Genomic DNA, 23,233 nt, shown 5'->3' on the forward strand with positions numbered 1-23,233 from the left:
GATCCAGGCATGTTCTGATTTTTTTACACTCTCACACAAACATCTTCACTCAGATTGAAGACAGTTTAGAGAGGGACTTTTTTTTTTTGGGGGGGGGGGGGGGGGGGGGGCAATAACACAGCGCTCCCCAGACGGGCTCGGTGGCCTCACTGCCTTTTATTCATTACTTCAGGAGAAAAATAGAACCAGGAATAAAAGCAGCTTCAAGGTTACGGCACTCTTACTCAAGAGGAGGCCTAAGAGAAGGTTGGTGAGGTTTGGGGGGAGTAGGGGGCAGCAATTACGGAAATGAATGCCCTCACCGAGTGAGTGTGAATTTTCATCTTGCCTGTTGCCATGGGAACGGGCCTTTACCCCCCCCCCACACACACACTCACACACCACCATCCCCATCCTCACCCCCCCCCCCCCCCATTTTTTTTCTCTCAGCTTTCCGAGGCACAATGGAAGGCAGGGATTTTTACAGCGGGAGAGAGACTGATTGGGGTTATGTTTTTAAAGAAGGAGCAGAGGGGGCTCAAACTTTTCCGGATTCCTTGATTTTGCTCTGAGAAGAGAAGAATACCAGAATACACGGCGTACTGTGCTTATTGAGGAACGGAGGGAAAAAACAGGGTGAAAAACAGGGGGGAAACGCTGCAATCTTCAGAACGATTTGGTACTGGAGCTTTGCAGAACGAAAGCCACTGTGCTCAAAAACAGCATTTATTCAAAATAGCACTTATTATTCCACTCGAGAGGTCACAACCGTGAGCCGATTATGGCCTACAATGTGAGAGTGTTCGGAAAAGCCTGTGATTTGAGTCCAGAGTCGGGCCTATAAGTCATTATACCATATTGTTTTATTAGCTGGGTTAATAAACCATCAGTAGGAACTGAAAGGGAGGTGAGGAAGGGTTGTATTTCTTCTTTATCATTATAGCCTGACCTTGAAAGGCAAGTGTAGTGGTCAGAGATCATTTCTTTCCCAATATCTCACAGTCAAACCTCCCAGCTTTCCTGCGAACCAACTTACAGCAGATCTGTAGTGTTAAAATGAGTCTCCAGCAACTGTACAGTCCAGACTGTCTCCAGCTGTTTCTCTGCAGACTCCCTGTTTATTCTGCAAGGCTCAGGACCACCACAGGACTGACTGACCACCACAGAGCAGGTAGGTAGTATTTGAGTTGTGGGTCAGTCATTCTCAGCCCTGCAGTGACACTGACTGACCTGGTGGTGGTGGTGGCGAGTGTGTTAGTAGTGTGTGTTAGTGTTGTGCTGGTGGTACGAGTAGTGGATTAGACACAGCAGTGCTGCTGGAGTTCTTAAACACCTCAGTGTCACTGCTGGACTGAGAATAGTCCACCAAGCAGAAATGTCCAGCCAGTAGCGTCCTGTGGGCACTGATGAAGGACTGGAGGCTTCTGTCTCTACCTTCTGACTTTACCTTCTACCATCTAGGAGGGTCCAATAGAGTGGACAGTGAGTGGACAGACAGACCCAGTGTTTAAACACTCCAGCAGCACTGCACTGCTGCTACTCGTACCACTAGCACAACACACACGCACACTACTAACACACTCGCTACCACCACCACCAGGTCAGTCAGTGTCACTGCAGGGCTGAGAAGGACTGACCCACCACCCCAATACTACCTACCTGCTCTGCTCGGTGGTCAGTCCTGGGGGGTCCTGAGCATTGCAGAATAAACAGGGTGAAAGGAGGAGGCTGATAACAGAGGAACAGATGGAGACAGTCTGGGCCTATAGAACTACACAGTGGAGCTGATAGAGTGGACTCTCTGTCCAGCCGCTTGGCCTGGTGTCTTAAGGCTCGCTGCGGTGTCACGTTTCAGGGCCCGCGGTGGCGATGTGTTGTCTCCGCTAATCTGCTAATCAGCTCCTGTCTGCCAGCATTGTTTTAACTGGCAGTGGAGGAAATAGTGCAAACATGGAGAAAGTGCTACCACGGAAACGTGACACTGTTTGGGGGCGAAACATGCCCTGCCGACACGCGCTCGAATGCAGACGGTAAGCAAAAGCCTGGTCAGTGCTAGTGAACTATAGAGTAAATTAGAGCAGTGCTCTATATGTCCAAATGTTTGTGGACACCCCTTCTAATGAATGCACTCGGCTACTTTTGGCTGCACCCATTGCTGACACAGATGTGCAAATGCACACATACACACACAGCTTGTCTAGTCCCTGTAGAGAAGCACTGCCAATAGAAAAGGACCCTCTGGAGCAGATGAACAACATGACCCTATTGGCAGCATGCCGCCGAAGTTCCAGGCGTGGGCTAGAAGGTTACACACAGCATTGTTCTCTGTAATATGGGATAAGTTGGAGAGTTAGGGATGAAGACGGATGGTGTCAACAATCAAATCCTCACAGCAATGCTCATCAAGAATCTAGTAGAAAGCATTCGTCCCTGGACTGTAGAGACGGTTACTCCAACAAAAGCCGAATCAAGTCTCTTGATTGGCCTTGATTTCAGAAGAAACGGTGAATGAGGAGGTGTCCCAATACTTTTGTCCATATAGCATGTGTACAATCTGCTGTAAATTGTCAGGGAAGTTTACGGGAGAAGGGAAAAATAAGAATTCTGGAGCATTTCTATTGGTCCATTCATCAAGTCATTTCGATGCGATGTCAAAAATATGTCAAATATGTCAAAAAATGAAAAACACAAAATTTTAGATTAGCAGCAGTTAAGTCTTGCGCTGGTTAACCGAGCAGTATATAATGCAAGTGGAGGGTCATAACAGTCAGAGGTTATGAAGTACAGCAGAGCTCATGTAAAGACACTGTTTACATTGAGCTGTACTGAGTAATCCAGCATAGGTCAGTCAGCAGGAGGACAGTACCGACTCCGCTGTAGGGACACTGATCGTAGAGCCCTATTACAGTGGGTAAGGGTGATGGCCACATGGCGCTCTGTTCAGTTGTATCAGTCTGCCTCTAAATGTGCTTCTCTGTTTATCCAGGCTTGAGTGCAGGAGATGTGAGGTATTGTCCAGAATGGCTAGCAGCTTATTGAGAGGCCTACTGTTTTTGCCACAGCCTCCAGAGAGTCCTGCTGCACTCCTACAACAGATCCAGCCTTCCTATTCAGTTAGTTCAGTTTGCTCAGAGAGTTTCTGTTGATACTGTTGCCTCAGCACACAGCAGCCTAGAAGATTCTAGGCACTCACACCAACAGATATAGGAGTCCATAAGAGGTTTGTGCTGAGACTGAAGAACCTCAGCCTCCTCAGAAAGCCCAGATGAGGACTCTGGCCTCATCTGGGCAGCAGGTGTTCATCATTAGAACATCTCCAAAGTTCTCCTCTCTCATGGAGTCTAGTGTTATTTAGAGTTCTCCTCAGATCAACACCTGGTTTGGTGGTAAATCAGGGCTTAATGATGGTAAATCAGGTGAGCTGCTGCTGCTGCTGCTGATGGAGTTGAACACATCCTTCACATCAGTTCTAATGAGAGCTGGAGCTTCTACAGAAGTATTGGGACGTCCCATTCTAAACCCATAAGCATTATTAACATGGAGCTGGTCCTCCTTTGCTCTAAGCTCCAACAGTGGGGCAGTGGTGGCTCAGCGGTTAGAGCGCCGGGATATCGATAACAGGGTTGTGGATTCGATTCCCGGGCTCGGCAAGCTGCCACTGTTGGGCCCTTGAGCAAGGCCCTTTACCCTCTCTGCTCCCCGGGCGCTGGAGTTGGCTGCCCACCGCTCTGGGTGTGTGTGTGTACTCACTGCCCCTAACACATGTGTGTGAGTGTGTGTTCACTACCAAATGGGTTAAATGCGGAGGACACATTTCGCTGTACAGTGTACACTGTACAGGTCTGGAGCTCGGCAGTTATTGAGCTCAGCGCTCGGCCCTGACCCCGCTCTGTAGCTTTACGTGGGCTGAGCTGCTCTCTGTGAGCTGTTCCTCTAAACGCTTCCACTGTTCAATAATAACACCACTCACAGCTGATGGAGGAAGATCTAGGAATCTAGGAATTTTACCAGCTGACTTGTAGTTGTTGTTGCAGCGATGTCTCCTATTACATACAGAACCATGTAGGACTGAATGAAACGCCTGAGTTCAGTGATTCAGAATGGTGTCCCAATACTTTTGTCAAAAAGTGTTATGCTATAGGTGCCTGAAACGTCTATCGTATACACAGCCTAAATCTAAATCTAGAGACGTTTCTAGAGAGTAGCTTTCCGATACATGGTCGGAGTCTCTTTTTTATATGCTTTATATATATATTTATATATATGTGAACGCAAACAGCAGGCCTCGTGTTGTTGCCCACATGAAAAGGAGAAGGAGCCATGCAGTATTTTTAGCCCCAGACTACAATTATGCAAGATGGCAGCTCTGAATTGTGGAAGAAGGCCAAGCGGTTCACATAATGCCTGTGTCTGGTGTTTTAATAAAAAAGTAATTATTAGCTTAAGATTAGGGGGCTGCTTGTGCGGCCTCCCCCACCATCTCTCTCTCCTGTAGCCTCGTTCGCTGATTTCACTCACTAGAGATCATTAGTCACCAGGCAAGGGAACGCCATGTCAGCATTACCGCAATCATCTGCACTCTGAAACATGAAGGGCTGCATTCCCAGTCCTAGATTAGGCCTAGCCTAGCAGGCTCATCTTTAATGTTGCTAATAAACAGCCCAGCCGGATACGTCTTGGATTTTGGCGCTGCATATGAACGAGGCCGAGGCAGAACGACTGGATTTGGACTGGGCCTCGTTTTGGGCCTGCAGCGCGAGCCTTTACTTTCAGAATTTGTCCGAAAAGTTACTGCAAGTATAACAGTATAACCGTCATATTGCTCTTAACCTCCTGCGGCCTTCAGCACTGCTCAAATCACCCCCTTACTGATGAGTTATATAATCTGAACGTCCCATTGTGTGTCTCAGTAATCAACGACATCCGGCTTTTAAAGCAAGCTTAATTACACAAGATGCGCGACTGATCGCAGCACAGACCCTGGAGCGCTGGTCCACTGAACACAGTGTTTTTGATGCAGGCGAGTAATGAACTCGGCCCGGTTTCCCGTGTCCTTCTCCAGGCTTAAAGCTCTAAGGCTTTTCACTTTCCCTGCCCTCTCCCCGCGTACTTCTTAGCTTTGACCCTTGTGCAGCGCGACAGCAGCAGACTGAAGCGGCTGAATCTGTAACCCGCAGTGGGTTCAGAGACTGTGGCTGGTGGGTGATTTTGTAGAAGCATCAGATGTCCCGTCATGCTGCTTTAGAAAAGACAGGGTTTCTTTAAACGCTGAATGTAGGGTGTCTTTTCTTCTGGGTGACGTGGAAAAAACATGGATGGAGTGGCCAGCTCTGAGCACTGAAAGCCATGAAGCAAATTAACATAATTTTATATGTAGATTGCATAGTAGAATGTAATTCCACAGCTAGAGCATGTCTGAAATTTGCTTTATTAGTCTAAAAAGTCACTAAAATTAGACTAAAAACGTGTGTTGAAATGAGATTTTTATGACATTTGATTTGTCTGAAATTAAATTTTGTCTAACTTTGTGAAACTTACATTGTCTGAAATTTGTCTGCAAAAGTATTTATTTTAAAAATTAGCTTTGTCTGAACATATCTTTATGTTGTGGATTTAAAAAAGCAAAGTTTACTTACGATTAAGACTTTAAAAATTGCAATTTTTTTTATGATTTCAGGATTTCCGACAAAAACAAAAAATTCAGGTAAAGCAATTTTTTAGACCAAGCTTATTTCAGAGAAATTACATTTTTAGACCAAGCAAATATTTAATCATGACTATATTTTGTCTGAAAAGTACTTTTTGTGTAAAAAATTAGTTGTTTAAAAAAATACTTTGACTAAATATTTTCTTGGTCTAAAAATGTAGTTTGTTTTAGTTAAATTTGTAGTTTTTGTCTGAAATTCTGAAGTCATTCACAAAACATTTGCAATTTCTAGTTTTAATTAAAAGCAAACTTAGCTTTTTTTTTTAGATATGTTAATTCTCCAGAAAACATATATTTTAAAAACAAATCCTATTCATATTATCCTTTTTATTCAGATATGGGAGCCATATTCACTGTTAACCGTGACGGGGTGGTAAAGCATCCTAAAATGGCTGCAGTTCTTCATGTGGTCAGGTTCCTGACCAAACACACATCCCAATCAATCATCAGAGATCATTTTGATTATTAATCTTTCCATTAAAAGTTACAAATATTCCTAAATAAAAGGTTTTTCTCCCTATTTTTGCATGACGGGGTGTTTGTATTGAGCTTGACAGACCTCGAACCTTGTTCCTGGCTACTCTAAAGTCTAAACTGATGTCACTTCCTCCTTGTGATGTCATTTGAAGCAAGAGTATGTTAATTATAGACAAAATAAGGTAGCGTGACGGGGTGGTAGATTTCCTACATTGGTTTTATAGTTTTATGGCGAGGATGTGACGTTTTCAGCATCCAGGTCCCACAGTGTGGCTTATAACCCGACGGCTATAAGCTGACATTACCTGATAGCTTCGTTAGCATTGGAGCTTTGGTGCACTTTGAGGTGAACTTTGGACGCCAGACGTGTCTGGGCAGATCTGCTGCTTTCGGAATGAGGGGGAAATTGTAAGCTTGATTTTTGGCTGAACTGCCGTGGCTCTGTTTGCAGACAGCAGCTATAGGCCGTGTGTTTAAGCAGAGTATTAACAAGGCTTGTCTCGCTCTCTGCCACAGATGCTGGGAACCCTCACAGCAGTCCCCATAAAGGTGCCTCAGGTCAGCTCTCTGCATCGGCTGGCAGGGCAGTCGCCCACTGTGCTACCTCAGGTAAACACACACTTTCTCTTACACACACACACACACACACACACACACTGAGAAAGTTCATAATGTCCTATTTCAACCTTGAGTGCCTCTGACATACACTATATGTCCAAATGTTTGAGGACACACAGCTTGTCTAGTCCCTGTAGAGAAGTACTGCCAATAGAATAGGACTCTCTGCAGGAGCAGATAAACATACATGACCCTATTGGCACCATGCTGCTGCCTAATGCCAGGCATGGGCTAGTAGAGAGAATGATGGTGGTGGAGCTCCATCCAGTACTTTTAGGATGAGTTAGGGGTGATGAGGTGGGGTGGTGATCATCATCATGCAACATCCTGACCTCACTAACGCTCTTGTCGCTGAATGCAATCAAATCCTCACAGCAATTCTCCAAAATCTAGTAGAAAGCCGCCTTCTTCTCTGGACAGTAAAGATAGTTACTCCGACAAAAGCAGGTGAAGCTCTCGTCTCTGATTTCAGAAGAAACAGTGAATGGGCAGGTGTCCCAATACTTTTGTCCATTTCGTGTTTTAATGATTTAATGCACAGTACAGGGTCAGTTTCAGCTCTGCTTCCACACTCTAGAGCCTCTAAATGAACTAGAATCGCAAATTTTCCCACACCCTCAAATGGAGGAGGCAGAAGAGCACTACAGGGATCCTCCAGAGGGGTCCTCTGGTTTAAGTAGACTGCATCCCCAAATACGGCAAACTTCTCTCCCACAGAGCACCAAGCTAATCAGAACGAGACACTATGTACCACGAGCTCCTGAGTGCTCCAGTAGCCTTTGTCTTTACCAACCCACCCACAGCCTCTAAATGGACCTCCGCTGGACCTGGAGCAGAACCCTCCTAAACCGATATCTAAACACACCAGGTCAAACGTGTGGCGTGAAGCAGAGGCCGAGTTCCTAAAACGCAGGCCGACAGCGCTCCATTAGAGAACATGGCCAGATCTGGGAGATTATCCGATAAATCACACGGCTAATAAATCTTTAAGGCTCAGGCTCCCCGCCGTGCGCTGCTTTCCATTTGGGCTTTGGACGCAATTAATCCCTGCTGCAGTTGAGCTCATTTGTTTTCATTGGTCTTCTTAGTGGATCAATGGAGATGATGATGTTTGATAAGGTCACCAAGTGAAGCTCTCATTTGTGCAAGGAGCGGTGACACCACAGGGGGGCAGTGCAGCTCTAAGCAGCGGCCATAATAATCCCCAGCCAAACAGAGTGTGACTCATGCAGGCAGTCACAACACGGAGCTGTAGACGCGAACAGACCCGAACACACACGGCTGCTCTGGGAATCTGTAAACTTCCTTTCCCTCTGTGCTGGGAGGGAGCCTCTGAGCTGGCTTGACGATAGTTGGATAATAGAAGGAATTCATAGAAGGAAATTAATTATAGTAGTTACCAAATAATTTGCACTTGATATTTTGAAGTATTACCAAATAATTAGAAGTTACTAAATCATGTATAATAGTCACTAAATAATTTGCAGAGTAATTTATGGTAGTTTCTGAATAGTTGTATAGCTGTTACTACATCACTTATAGTAGGGGGAAGTATTTGAGTAGTATTGGAGTATTTACTAAATAATTAGCAATTACTGAATACTTTATATTAGATATTAAATCATTTATAATAGCTATAATAAGCTGTAATAGTAGTTTCTGAATAGTTGTATAGCTGTTACTACATCACTTATAGCAAGGGGAAAGTATTTGAGTAGTATTGGAGTATTTACTAAATAATTAGCAATTACTGAATACTTTATATTAGATATTAAATAATTTAATAATAGCTATAATAAGCTGTAATAGTAGTTTCTGAATAGTTGTATAGCTGTTACTACATCACTTATAGCAAGGGGGAAGTATTTGAGTAGTATTGGAGTATTTACTAAATAATTAGCAATTACTGAATACTTTATATTAGATATTAAATCATTTATAATAGCTATAATAAGCTGTAATAGTAGTTTCTGAATAGTTGTATAGCTGTTACTACATCACTTATAGCAAGGGGAAAGTATTTGAGTAGTATTGGAGTATTTACTAAATAATTAGCAATTACTGAATACTTTATATTAGATATTAAATAATTTAATAATAGCTATAATAAGCTGTAATAGTAGTTTCTGAATAGTTGTATAGCTGTTACTACATCACTTATAGTAGGGGGAAGTATTTGAGTAGTATTGGAGTATTTACTAAATAATTAGCAATTACTGAATACTTTATATTAGCGATTAAATAATTTATAATAGCTATAATAAGCTGTAATAGTAGTTTCTGAATAGTTGTATAGTCACCACTGCACTAAATTATAGTAATTACTAAATGAAGTTTGAGTTAATAGGTAATTCATAGTAGATTCAGTATCATTTATAGTATGTACCAAATAATTTTATATATTATATTATATATTGAATATTTTACATTAGATGTTAAAACTTTTTTAATAGCTTTAATAAGTTATAGTGGTAGTTCCTGAATAAGTGGATAGCCATCACTACATCATTTATAGTATTTACTAAATAATTAGCAGTTACTAAATACTTTATAACTTTCTGACTTGAGCTGTGCATGTTAGCGGCGGCTACGCTAGCAGATTACACATGTTTAAATGAGCTAACTCAGGGTCCCTGCCCCCAACAGGTTAGGCCAAAGACTCTGATCCCGGACAGCCTTCCCCACAGCCCGTGCCAGGAGCAGCAGTCCGGCCAGCCGCTGAGCCTGCCGCGGGGCACGGCCGTGGTCAGCCCCAAGAGCCAGGGCCCGGCTCTGCCCATCGCCAACAGCACCTTCAGCCCAGAGAGAGTGGCCAGCAGCCAGGGGGACAGCTCCACGGCCGGCGTCTCCACAGCCACGACCAGCCCTGGGGTCGCCTACGCCATCATCTCCTCCGCCTCGTCGGCTGGCAACGGCGTGACGGCCATGAGCGAGGCCGTGAAAGTGCAGCCGCTGATCTTCAGCCCCGACAGCAAGGTCAGAGATCAACCTGAACGGCTCCCGGCTCGGCCCGGATCCTGTGAAACCTTTGCTCAGTGATAACCCCGCTGACCTTTTCTCCCTTCTGTAATGAAAACAACAGTGGAGGAAATCTCTAAGCCTCCATTATGATTCTATTAGGATTCTTTAGGAAATGATTCAGTGAAATGATCCCGCAAAATGATTCACTGTGATTCAATTGTTTTGATACATTTTAAAAATATATTAAAAATACACTAAATGCACAAAAGTACTGGAGGAACTACACTATATGTCCAAATGTTTGTGGACATCCCTTCTAATAATTGCATTGAGCTACTTTAAGTTGAACCAGTTGCTGACACAGATGTGCCAATGCACACACACAGCTTGTCTAGTCCCTGTATTGAAGTACTGCCAATAGAATAGGACTCTCTGGAGCAGATAAAACATTGATGAACCTATTAGCACCATGCTGCCTAATGCCAGGTGTGGGCTAGAGAGGTATATAAAGCCCCCCCAAAGCCCCCCATTTCCAATTTTGATTTATTTTATTATATATATATATATATATATATATATATATATATATATATATATATATATATATTGTTTAATTTGTTTATTTATTAATTTGAGAAACATCTTCTTACTGAGGAAAGATTATGTGGCCATCTAGAGACAGATGCAAGAACTAGCATGCAGATTAGATTGATTAGATTGATTAGAGTGTGTTGTCTGAAGTGTGTATCAGAGTGTGTATCAGTATCATCCTCATGATCTTCAGTTTCCTCTGAAGGTGGCTTTAGGAACTGCTGCTCTGTGCCGCTTCTGGGCAGAGCTGGATACTCTATGACGTCGTATTTGAGCATGTCCTTAGGGTCCCGAGAGCTTGAGGTTGCACTGTGAGAGGAGATAAACTCAAAATAAGCTATAGCGAGCTCCAGCACTGCTACTGAACACTGTATTAATGATGTATTGATCTGAAGATGGTACCTTAGTTAACGCTGTGTCTTAATTTTTGCCGTTTTTCACTTTTTGACATAATTTGACTTCAGCAGTTGTTCTTCACATTGTGTCCAGATTTCATGATGAATGGACCAATAGAAACGCTTTAAAATGACTTGGATGAAAATCTTTTTACATTGACTTCCATTTAAAGTTAAGAAGGTTTTTTCTGTCTCCTGTAAAGTTGCTGTTTTGGAGAAATAGGATTTTTAAGTCTATGTAGGTTTTACTTCTGGCAAAGCTGCAAATTCCACCTCGTCAAGGTGTGCACCCCAGCATGACCTTCCATTACTGTCTTCACCTTATCGTACTATGCGATCCTTTTATCACATTATCTTGACACAGTAATGCTTTTGGGAATCTGCCCCCTTCCTGATTGGGCAGCTTAACCTTGCTGGACTCTTGTGTGCGATGAGGAATTCTTCAGAAGCCCAGAGCGGCTCTGAATGGAGGCTCACCTTGGCATGTATATAAGTTCTGCAGCAGTAATTAATCTCAGGGTGAGATGAAGAATGGCTAGTGGCTGACACAGGGAAGATTGGTGAGGCTCATTACGATGTCGTTAAGGGAGAGTGGTGGTCCTCGCGGCCGCTGGTTGCACCCAGCTCCTGCGGCCCACATTCTCCATCGCACACTGTGGACGACACAGGCGTACACACAATTCCCAGAGCAATTCCTTAAATTCAGCCTAAAATCAATATGGAACTTTTAATATTTTGGACGTGTTAAGAACCAAAAGGCAGGAGAACCATTAAGAACCACTAGGTCCTTCACCCTCCCACAACCCCTACTTATCATCTGGAAACACCAGTCATTACCCTCCATTCCCAGCTGCCTGCCCAGGCCTGGAAGAAGCCCTGTTCTCCTCTACCTCCTCATCAGCCTCAGTCAGAAGAGATTCAGGGCCTTCAGGGTTAAAGGTGATTGCTGAGGTGAACCTCTGACCATAAACATGCTCATTTGTTCATGCTTGCTGTTGCCACTTGCAGGTGATAATCATCCAGCCGCAGATCCCCAGCAGCTCTCAGGGTTCTTCAGGTCCACCGGCTGAGATCCACTCACAGGAGCCCAGCCCCGCCCCCTCCCCTCCACACAAGACCAAGAAGAAGGAGGAAGACCCAGAGGTAAACTCAATGTCTATGTACATGAAAAGATTCAGGAACCAACTGTCTGAGATGATTGGTTCATGAATCGTTCAGTCGATTCAGTCCTGTGGAACCCTAGTAGTTGCAGGGCTTTGTGAAGTCCACCTGAAACCAGTCAGGATTTGATAATCAGCTGAAACCGACCCGGACAGCAGTGAGATAGCCGGACTCTGGGTGGGTTTTCTGCCATATAACATGTTCTGTTCTGTTCTGTTCAATTTACAGAAAATCGCCTTCATGGTAGCCCTTGGCCTTGTCACCACAGAACACTTGGAAGGTAAGCTCCAGATCTGAACTGAACTGTGTACCACCATCACCTTCATCATTATTATAATAACCAGATCTTATCTGATCTTATTGCTGTGGCAGAAATCCAGAGCAAAAGACAGGAGAGGAAGAGAAGAAGCACAGCTAACCCTGCATACAGCAGCCTGTTCGAGCCAGAGGTAGCTCCCTTTAACAACCACCTTTACCACACATTTAGCAGCACCACACAAACCTTGTGTCTCTATTTTGGGCGTTTTTTACTTTTCTCCATAATAATATAATTGTTCTTTATATTGCATCAGAATTTCATGATGAACAGACCAATAGAAATGCTCCAAAAATCGTTTCCCATTGACTTCCATTGAAGTCAAGCTGCTGTTTTGGAGATACAAGGTTTTTGTGTCACAGTGACGATGACCACACATGACTACTTTTGGCACTGATCTCAAAAGAGACAAGTGAGACTTTGAGAATCCTGGATTTCCTCAAGATAACAATAATTTGGATCTTTAAAGGCCTCCTATCATGCAAAACTGAATTCTCCACATAATGTAACCAGTGTTCAATTGTACGATTTTGTCAGTGGACAGGGGTTAGCATAGGCACTCTGACTGGCCTTCAGCGGTGCAGCAGAGGGTGCTGCACTGTATGTCATGAGGAATTAGCCATGTAGAGAACTCAATTATGAGTTATTAAGTGTTTTTGATACTTAAAATCACATATTTTAATATTATATCAAATATTTATTGACATTTTTAATGTTTAAGAGTAAATTCCTGCCATAGATTTGAACACACACCCTAAAAAACACACCCTACAGTGCTACAAATGGTTCCTTGAGCAATGGCATACAATTTGGCTCAATAAAGGATAGGGTTTGTGATAGGGGTGTGTGTGTGTTAGGGTGAAGAACCTCTAAATTAGTAAAGATCCTTTATATCAAGTGAAGGTTCTTTAGGTCTCTTTAAAGCAGGGGTGCATCACTCCAGTCCTGGAGGGCCGGCCTCAGACATGCCTGATTCCGCTTACCAGTTAATTACCAGGTGAAGCAGGTGTGTCTGAGCAGGGCAGCTACTAAACTTTGCTGGAGAACTGGAGAACACCCCTGCATAACTCCGGTCCTGGAGGTTCTTCACACTCTGAAGTTCATGGAAACTGCTAGGCCACACATCAGCAGGACTATGGGTTTTGTCCCACACTAGCTTCTGTTCACTGCTTGCTACACTATTAGCCAGACTACACTGGTCTAAGGGTCTCTCGTCCTACAGGCTGTTTACTAGAATGCACAGATGTGCTCTAATAAATCGCCACCCAGCCGGCAGCGCTGCTTTCTCTGAGTGCAGTAGACTGAAATAGTTACGCTCTCTCTGTTTTGCAGCGCAAAAGACTCGCATCAAATTACCTGAACAACCCACTGTTCCTGTCAGCACGAGGTAAAGCGCATTTCTCTTCCCATCAACACAACACAGCTGGAGTAGAGCTGACAAAATTATGCATGAAGAAGCACCCTCACGCACAGACTGATGCATGCCCACACACACTGTGATGCCATCGAAACAGACAAACAGGCTCCTATCTCGCACAGTGATGAGTGACTACCCGCTACTAAGGAATGCCTGAATCACTTTGCTGAGTCTAAAGAGACTGAATCTGAATCTACATGTGTCCAGCGACTCCAGCAAACCGGCCACAGCTGCAGCTTTTTAGCATAGACCTGCAGTTGCTCGGCTTACTTGCTTGCTCGCTCTGGGATTTCCCGTGTGGTCCCGAGTGGTCCGGTGCATTGCTGGCCGGCACTGGCGTCCGCTGGCCGATGCATCAGAGCCGGGTACGCGACGCTTTCCTCAGAGCGCGTTGATGGCCTGGTGATGTTGCATTGGCAGCAGTTTGGAAATAGAGGCACTGGCTGGCTGCGCAGATTAGACGCCGATCCTCCAGTGGTCTTTGACTCTTGCACTCCTCAGTTTCTGCAGTTTCGACCCAGGCTTACAGGCTTAAACTACTACTGTGCTATATTTAGTTAAATCTGCATCTCTATGTGTCTGACAACCGTTTTATTCCAGACATTTCATCAAACAGAGCTGAATTAGCTGAATTAGCTGAATCTGCAGACTATAAATGGCATAAAGTCCCAACAGCAATGTGAAAGACTAGTGGAGAGCCGGCCGAGAAATGAGAGCTGTGATTGGCCGTTGAGGTTATTATTTCACCATAGTGATTCTGAATGCTCTCAGAGTTCAGATATTAGTACTGTGTTTAAATCTGAATAATAACTTCTTTACATTATCATTATTATAATTTTGCATTATTTGAGCAATTGTCATTTCTGCAAATCAATAAATGCTCTAAATAGTAATATTTTTATTTGGAGTTTAGGGGAAATGTTGTCCGTGGTTTATGAAATACAACACAAATATTAATTGCCTATAAACAGTAAAACCAGAGAAACTGACCATGTAGGGTGGTCTCTTCATTTATTCCAGAGCTGTATATTGTGTGGTTCTGAAACTGAGGAACTGACATCTGCCCCATATGCAGCTTCTTGGAGTTTAAGCCCAGGCTTAAGCCCAGGTTGACCCGCTATTTCACTGAGGACTGTCCTTTAAACGACCTCATTTAAAGTTGACAGAACCCAGAAAACCGTGTCCCAGAAATCCTCTATCTAGCCCTATCAACTGCAGTGTGCTTTTCAGAGCTAATAAGCAGCTTCCAGTGTCTTCTGTGTGTTGAGCTTTGTTGCATGGCTGTAACTGCAAATCTAACCCATGCATAACCCTGTCTGATAACTGTGCCAGCTACTAATCTGTTCTCTGCTTCTAATTCACACGCCAGACTCTGTGGATCTGTGTTGGAAGGTATGTAGCCAGTCTAAGGATTCTCTGAGTGTGTGCTTTTCGTATTCGTATGCCTTGTATTTCTGTCTCTGCTATCGTAAATGTGTGATTATTTTCTATATGGGTTTAAAGCAATAAGGTAGAGCTTCCATTAATATATACAATTTTTACAGATTTTATGTATATCTTTGCTCTTTGCCTCTATAGATGGTTTAATTTGGGTTTTTTTAATATTTCCTGATATTTTTTATTTTCGATTTTATAATTTTCGTTTCGATTTTATAATTATCTTGATTTTCTATATGATCAGACACCCATCAAAGCATTGTACTGCTAGCTATGTGATAAATAAACTTTCACATGATTTAATTTAGAAAGCTATCCTCAACGTAGTCTGATTTAATAACTGAGACTCGGACCCAGAGTCTAATGTGCTGTTTTGGGTGTGTCTCTGTATCGCAGGATGAGCTGGAGCATGATGACCACTGTGCCGTGTGTAAAGAGGACGGCGACCTTCAACAGTGCCATACCTGCCCCCGCACCTACCACCTAGACTGCTTACACCCGCCACTCAAATCCCCACCCAAGGGCATGTGGATGTGCCCCAAGTGCCAGAAGAAGGTCAGTGACTCCTGTTTATGATTTCTGATATATGAGCATCAGGGCGCATCCAACACGCTGTTTTTATATTTTAATTTTTATTATTATTATAATAAAACTATTTGAGCAAGATATATAATTCTGCCTCAGAGACAAATCAGCCGAGAAAAATCAGCAGTGGAAAGGCGAATGACGGCACTTTTTCCCTATAGACAGGGCTAACTGTTGAGGACCAGGGAGTCTAGACAAGCTTTCCAGCTTGAAAACAATGAAATATATACATTAAAGCTGTAAACTGATGAAACGAGGATGCCGGGTCGTTAAAATCGGGTCATTAAATGTTGATTCAAATAATATGGGTTTGAAATCTGTCATTTAAAGACAAAACAGGAATCAAAACAACATTTATGACCGAAAAAACAGGGTGTCCTCCCGGTGAATCTGGAGAGGATGTTGCTATGGGAACCCGAGAAGGAGAAGTCCAGGCTGATTAGGTTGTGCATCGCTTTCCCTTCATATCAAGTCTGAAGGCACCACATATTGTATCCCCTGGTTGTATCGGCCAGCACCACTTCTCACACAGTCAAAAAAACTCCCTTATGTACGAAAATGACCACGTCCTTCTCAAACGATGGAACCGCCACTGCCCACATACTTCTATACGTCCTTTTTGTTGCTGTGGGTGCTGAGCAGTACGTCCACTAGAGGGCAGTTTAGAGTCTGGCAACGGTGGAGGGGGAGGCCACGGCTTCTTCGTGGTGTTCGTAACGTAAGGTAGTGGTCGTGTTTTAGTTGAAGTATAGGCTACACCGCCCCCTCATGGTTTCTAGTGGTACTGCTCCGTTCCGTCTGTATCCGTAAGCTTTCAGAAAACATGCACTAATACGGACTAAATGAACGTAGAGCACGAACAGGAGGCTCCGTCCGGATCCGGATCTGTATGCATTAATAGTAAGTGTATGACTTTAATGTGCTCTGCTCTCTGGTTCTCGTCTTCAGGTTCTGAATAAGGAGAACTTGTCTTGGCCACATAATTTCGTCCAGTCTTACGTTACACACAAAACAGGTGAGATCTGCTTCTGGTTATCTGCTGCTTGGGGGGGGGGGGGGGTTTATAGGAGGACCTCCTTGTTGCAGATGAGGATATGGAGTTTAATGTGTGTGTGTGTGTGTGTGTGTGTGTGTGTGTGTGTGTAGTGAGAGAGGAGGAGAAGAGAAAGCTGATGAGGAGGAACAGCGAGCTGAAGAAGGAGTGTACCCACCTTAAAGAAGAAGACCAGCGGCTTAGCAAGTCTCTCTCGGTACGGTCCTGATCCCCCCTCATTACTCCATTACTCTCACACTGCAGAGCCTCAGTGACTCAGCCTTTCTTCCACAAGCTAATCTTCTCATTCCAGTCACACCTGTGTGTGTGTGTGTGTGTGTGTGTGTGTGTGTGTGTGTATACACACACCAGGGGCTAACTCTCATACTTCACCTTAAGACCCCTGGATGCCTGGAGGCCTGGATGTGTTGTTGTTGTTTAGTTGTGCTACATAATTATGTAATTATGTAATTAATTACTTTTACATTCAGTTTAAATGTAATCCGTACTGACTGGCTCGAGTCTGGCTGCACTTCTGACACAGAACACACACACACACACACACACACACACACACACACACACACACACACACACAAAACAAGAACGACTATAAAATTGTAATTATGAGAAACATACACCAGTCAGCCATAACATTAGAACCACCTGCCTAATATTGAGTAGTTCTCCCTTGTGCCGCCACAACAGATCTGACCTATTAGGTACAAACATTAAAGTGGTAAGAGCTGAGAATCTAAACCAGCCGCCGCACCAGCCGCCGCACCAGCCACCGCCACAGCTCAGTTTACGATACTGCACTTTCCTATCCACTGTGTCTCTAGAATACCAAAAGCTTCTTAAATGTAAAACGGACATAATACTCATACAATAACTCAAAACAACAGGATTCCAGAAATGACCGCTTCTCATGTATGACCATCTGTGACTATTCTGCATAGTGATTTTTCATACATAGTACATAGTATATATACAGTATTATGCAAATACATTATGCCAGTCAAATGGGGTCATTATCTGTAATACACTTTTTTTTATTATATTTATTTATTGAATTATATATTTCTGCACATTTTATATTCATATTTACTTCCAAAATTAAATATTTTGAGGATAAAACCAACAGATTTAATGTGTAATAGTTTTTTACACATTCTTTATTTATTGTCTCAAAATTAAAAATGTAACAAATAAGCAGTAATTGTGGTTTATAATATAATATTTTACAAAATTATATTGTAATATTTTAATATTAAAATATTTATATTAAAAATAAATAAATAAATAGGATCTGTGAAGTAGCCGAAGTAATGATTCAGAACATTGACATGACTGTAGGTGTGATAACCTCAATCTAACAGTAATAGTAAGAGACAGCTAGCGTGTGTTAAAGAGAAATACATAATATTCAGAGATCAATGAATTATTAATTGTTGAACTGATAAATCTGCATCTATAATAAATGAATAAACACATTTTCCAGCTTCAAAATCAGAAGCATTATATTAATAAACTAATAATAAGTAAACGTCTAATAAACAACACTTCTAGTAAATATGCTTACAGTGATGTCACACTTTTATCTCCCCTAATATTAAACTACGCCATGATTACATCACTGACCTCCTAATCGACAGTCGGCTTTTAACACACACACACACACACACACACACACACTCACTCTCCACATCAATCAAGGGTAGTTGTGCTGCTTTTGTAAGCCTGTCTGTGTGTTCGGCCCGCAGAAGTGCATGGACCTGAAGGAGCATCTCCTGAGCGAGCAGAGGGAGACCCAGGCCTCTCTGGAGCGCCTCAAGACTCTGATCCGCCTCATCCAGCGTGACCACATGATCCAGGTCACCATGACGGCCACCACCACCACAGGAGCCTCCCTGCTCTCTCTGCCCTGGATCAAACCCACCAGCAGCAGCAGCAGCAGCAGCAGCTCCCCCAGCACCACAGCGCCCCCTACAGGCCCGGCCACGCTACTGCAGAAGAGCGTGGCCCAGTCACAGGCCAACAACTGACCCCAGAGCAGCAGGCAAAAAAAAACAAAACAGCGACAGCGAAGGAAAGGAAGGAAGGTTGGACTGAGCGTTCCTTTGACCACTTTCAGCTCTTCCAGGAGACTGGAGAGTGATATCTAACCATTGTGTGGGCAGCGGGGCGGGGCGGGGCGGGGCAAGGCGGGGCGGGGGGTCGAGGGTCTTTTTTTGCAAGAGCTGTAACGTTTTCGGATTTAAACGCAGAAGAAAAAAAAGAAACTACAGTATATCCTTCACTTCATGACAAGTATTTTTTAAACCCAACACCTACAGTGCTTACGAGATTTTTTTGAAACTTATCGTTTTTTAATTTATACGTTATTAAATGTTCTTGGCCTTAATGTATTTATGACATTTAAAAAAAACAAAAAAACAGAAGCAGATAACGGTGCCGTCACGAATATGCGGAATAAGTATTCTGATACGGCCGAAGCCTTTTCTTTTTATTAAGTTTAGCTTTTTTTAAACAGAGGGGGCAGGGGGTGGGTTGAGGGGGGTGTGATGAGGGAGGGTGGGAGGATAATAACTGTTCTGCATATAGCGAGAGACAACATTAGCATAGCGGTAGACGAGAAAACGAGCAAGAGACACATGATCATATGATACACGGAGAAGACCGAACACTGATCTGTCCAAGCAGATAAACTGTGCGCTCTCGTCCTCCGGTGAACAATGATTGCCATAATAATTCAGGTGAAAGAGAGACGGGGAAATGTGGGGGGGTGTTTTTTTGTTGTTTTTTTTCTATATATTTTTTTTCATTGTGTATGTACTTACGAGCATACGAGCCTTCAAACGAAACAAAGAAAAAAAAACAAAAAATGAATCAAAAACATAAAAAACAAACAAACAAACAAAAAAAAACAGAGAATAACATTTTTTTCAGTATTAATAGAGTTGAGATAAAGGAACAAAGTATTTAAGATGACTACGAAATTTAGCATTTCTAGTGGAGAATTTAGTATTTTCATGCTGATGCCTGTTCATATTTGTGAATTGAAGTATTGGAGAGAGGGAATCGTTGTACATATGTTGTATTGTTATTTACAGGTCCTTCTAATTTCTCTTCTGTATTGTTACTCTGATTCACAGCCACATAAATGGTGTTCCTTTATTACGATTTTTTTTGTTTCCAGTTGCACTGACAACAAAAAAGCGGACATTCGGAAGGGCCATTCGAGTTCCAGTGAGTGTGTGAACCTGTCATCATTATCATCAACTATTTTTTTATTATTTTTTATTATTTTAATTTTTATTAACGCTCACCACTGTATAAAATATGCCAAAAAAAAAAACCTTACGTTTTTGTACTTCACACCTTTATCGCTGATCCGTCTTGTCTGTATTTTATTTCTTTATTATTATTTTTTTTGCTTTGATGATGTTTCTCATTCACAACATTGATGTACAACTTCTCATATCGTCACGGTCACGCAAAAAAACCCCAAAAACCTCATTTCTCATTTTTGAGATTTATTGTTTCCCCCTGAATTGGACTCTGGCAGCTTAAAAAGATCATACGTTTGAGTCCTGGTGATGCTGCAGCCCTCCACGGTCAGGAGTCTGAGTCTGAGAGTAGGAAAGCCCCCACCCTCCTCAGCTTTTTGGGGGAAGCCCCCTGGTGGGATTTAGTAATGAATAAATTCTTCAGACTGGATCTCTGACCCAAAAGATAGACCTAAAAAAATAAAAAAATAAACAAATTAAGTTAGCAGAACCTTTGAAAATGCTCGGTGCTAGAAAAGGTTCTTCTGTAGAATAAAATACATAGAAGAACCAGTTTTATTAAATAATGGGAGCGTGAGGACGTGGATCTAAAGGTTCTTCACTAATTTCATTAATAAGGTGGTACAGTACAACAAGTACAGTATATATAGTCTGGTTGATTGGCGTGATGAACAGACCAATAGAAAATGGCTCATTTCAAAATGGCTTGAAATAAAATCTTTTCCATTGACTTCCATTGAATTTTTTTTTTACTTATTCTCCTGTAAATTTGCTATTTTGGAGATGCGAGGTTGTTCCGTGACAGTGACGATGCTCTTTCAGTGCCACTCGTTGAAGTTGTGTCTTTTTTATTTTGTTTGGTTGGATTTCATGTTCTTCTCTTCTTATCTGCTAGACGATACAAATGAACACTGCCTCAAGAACAACATGTAGAAAAATCCAGGGTTTATTTAATATATCAGATCACGGAGGTGGGAGAAGTAGGCCGGGCCGAGCTTTTCAAGGAGGGACTCGTTTTTTTGTGCTAGTTTGTCTTCCTGCCTTGCCAAAGGGATTTTAAAGTGTGCAGTAGTGACCGAGCCTATGAGGCAGGGCTGCTCCTCAACCCCCAGAGTAGGAGAAGCTGATATGCCTTTCATTTCAGACTCTCCACTTTAGGGCCCTTGACTCCTGATCAGTGAACACAAGCAGCCGGGAGGTTGGTGAGAACCCCTGGTAGAAGGTGCAGGCTACCTGGGCTGAAGCTGATCTAGGCTGGGCTTCCCAAAAGCATCTGAGCTCAAAGGTGGTTCTTAAAGGGTCGAGCGAGCATCACACACTGGGCAAACTCTCTCTCTCTCTCTACCAGTTAAGATAATCTAGACCTAGAAGATGCTTTTAGGAGCTGGGCCCTGATCAGAGAGCTGTGGGAGATGTAAGGAATGAGGAATGGTGGTACGCTAGGGCTGCACGATATGAACATTTTGAACAAATGAGCTCATTTACATCCGCTGCATGCTTTCACAGCTCCAGAGTGGCACACCTGTCTAACTGCCTGATCCAGGCGATGCTGCAGTCCTCCACGGTCAGGATTCTGAGTAAAGGGAGCCCTTAGCCCAACCCCAGAGCCTTTAAACATTATGTGACAGGGCAGGTCTTCCTGTTCTCAGACCCTGGAGGACTGTTAGTGGTGTTGATGGGATTTGAACTCATGATCTCCTGAGTCTTTTTACAAGCAGGCAGTTAGACAGCTGTGCTACTCTAGAGCCGTGTTTGAGAAAGAAGGCAAAGGTAAATGTACTTAGAATGGTGTTTGAATGTGGTGTCATTTAATAAATAGTCCAAATTGGATGTATTTTAGTACATTTTTGACAAAATATTAATGATAATAAAAAACAACAATACTAAATAAATTTAAAACTAAATAATTACATGAGAAATTAAATGAATAAATACATCATTAAATAATATATAATTAATTTATTCAGAATTAAATACATAATTCAGAAATCAGTAGATTCATCATTCTGAATAAATTAAATAAAAATAATGTTAATAAATTGTGCAGAATTAAATAAATACATAATTCAGAAGTCAGTAGATTCATCATTCTGAATAAATTAAATAAAAAATGTTAATAAATTGTGCAGAATTAAATAAATACATAATTCAGAAATATTTATTTAACTTAATTATTCAGAATTAAATGAATACATATTTAAAAAATAATAAGTAGATAAGAAATAAGTAGATTAATAATTCTGAATTTAACAAATTACACAATTTAATAAGTTGTTCATAATTAAATAAATACAAAATTCAGAAATAATGATTTACATTAATTATTCAGAATTAATTATATAAAAACATAAATAAAATAAGTAAATAAATTATAAAAACATAATTTGGAAATAATTGAAATTAATCATTCAGAATTTTCTGTGTAGCTCTACACTGCATTATCGACTGGCCACCAGTATATTGTGCAGCCCTACTGGACCGTCTTCCAGCCTGATGCAAGATGACTGAACCTGATCTCACCACACTGAGCTCATAACTGCTCCAGCCCCTCATGTGGAGACATGTTTTCTGAGTGCATATCAGTTTCCTCTCACGGTCTGAGGCTTAGTGAGTTCCACCATCTTCACCCAGCGAGGTCGAGCCAGTCCCGCCCAGCCACAATCAGAATGTAAGCAGTTCCATGCATATCACCGCCCGCTGGCCTGCATCGCCCTCTGGCCTGCATCAGCGGAAGAACAACGCCCATGAAATATAGGTAGGCCTAACCCTCCGGGGGTCCGTTAGGAGGAGGATCCTGCAGAGGCTGTGGGAGGGGGACACGGGGATCTGGACACAGATTAGGATCGAACCCTGTTGGAAAACAGGAAAGGGAACGTTCTGGAAAAAGGGTGGGAACCATATCAGAGCTCATAGCGAGAGAGTGCCCTTCACCCATCATTTCTTCTCCCCCCCTCCTACCTACTCCTCCTCCTCCTCCACCCACTCTGAGGCACGTCCCCGCCTCCTCCTCCTCCTCCACTACCACAGTCGAACCCTCCTCCATATTCCAGAATCTTCTCCGGGACAAACTGTGCCGTGCTTATACAGATCTATTTTAATACACTCGACACTACGTTGAACAAGACGAAAAAAAAGAAAACTTTTTTATATTCTTTTATCAATGAGTGAGAACGAAAAAAGGGAGACGAAAAAAATTCCAGTTTTTTATCGTTTGCCAATTATGCATTTAGCCTGCGACGTGCGACGTGTCCTTTTGCTATGAGGAG

The 23,233-nt window shown here is 42.6% G+C and overlaps 1 protein-coding gene across 3 annotated transcripts in view; it reads left to right on the top strand.

The window, feature by feature from the left end:
• The window catches only part of phf21b (PHD finger protein 21B), a 99,397-nt gene extending 80,547 nt beyond the window's left edge, over positions 1-18,850 (top strand). For all 3 annotated transcript variants that reach the window (XM_072674011.1, XM_072674012.1, XM_072674013.1), the window contains exons 3-13: positions 6,680-6,772; positions 9,428-9,757; positions 11,737-11,871; positions 12,118-12,169; positions 12,262-12,338; positions 13,538-13,592; positions 14,992-15,014; positions 15,456-15,614; positions 16,593-16,659; positions 16,791-16,894; positions 18,441-18,850. In XM_072674011.1, the coding sequence (XP_072530112.1) occupies positions 6,680-6,772; positions 9,428-9,757; positions 11,737-11,871; positions 12,118-12,169; positions 12,262-12,338; positions 13,538-13,592; positions 14,992-15,014; positions 15,456-15,614; positions 16,593-16,659; positions 16,791-16,894; positions 18,441-18,722 (1,377 nt within the window). In that variant the 3' untranslated portion in view covers positions 18,723-18,850. The remainder of the gene's footprint in view (positions 1-6,679; positions 6,773-9,427; positions 9,758-11,736; positions 11,872-12,117; positions 12,170-12,261; positions 12,339-13,537; positions 13,593-14,991; positions 15,015-15,455; positions 15,615-16,592; positions 16,660-16,790; positions 16,895-18,440) is intronic.
• The last annotated feature ends 4,383 nt before the right edge of the window (positions 18,851-23,233 follow it).

Source organism: Salminus brasiliensis, chromosome 2, assembly GCF_030463535.1.
Source record: "Salminus brasiliensis chromosome 2, fSalBra1.hap2, whole genome shotgun sequence".
NCBI lineage: Eukaryota > Metazoa > Chordata > Actinopteri > Characiformes > Bryconidae > Salminus > Salminus brasiliensis.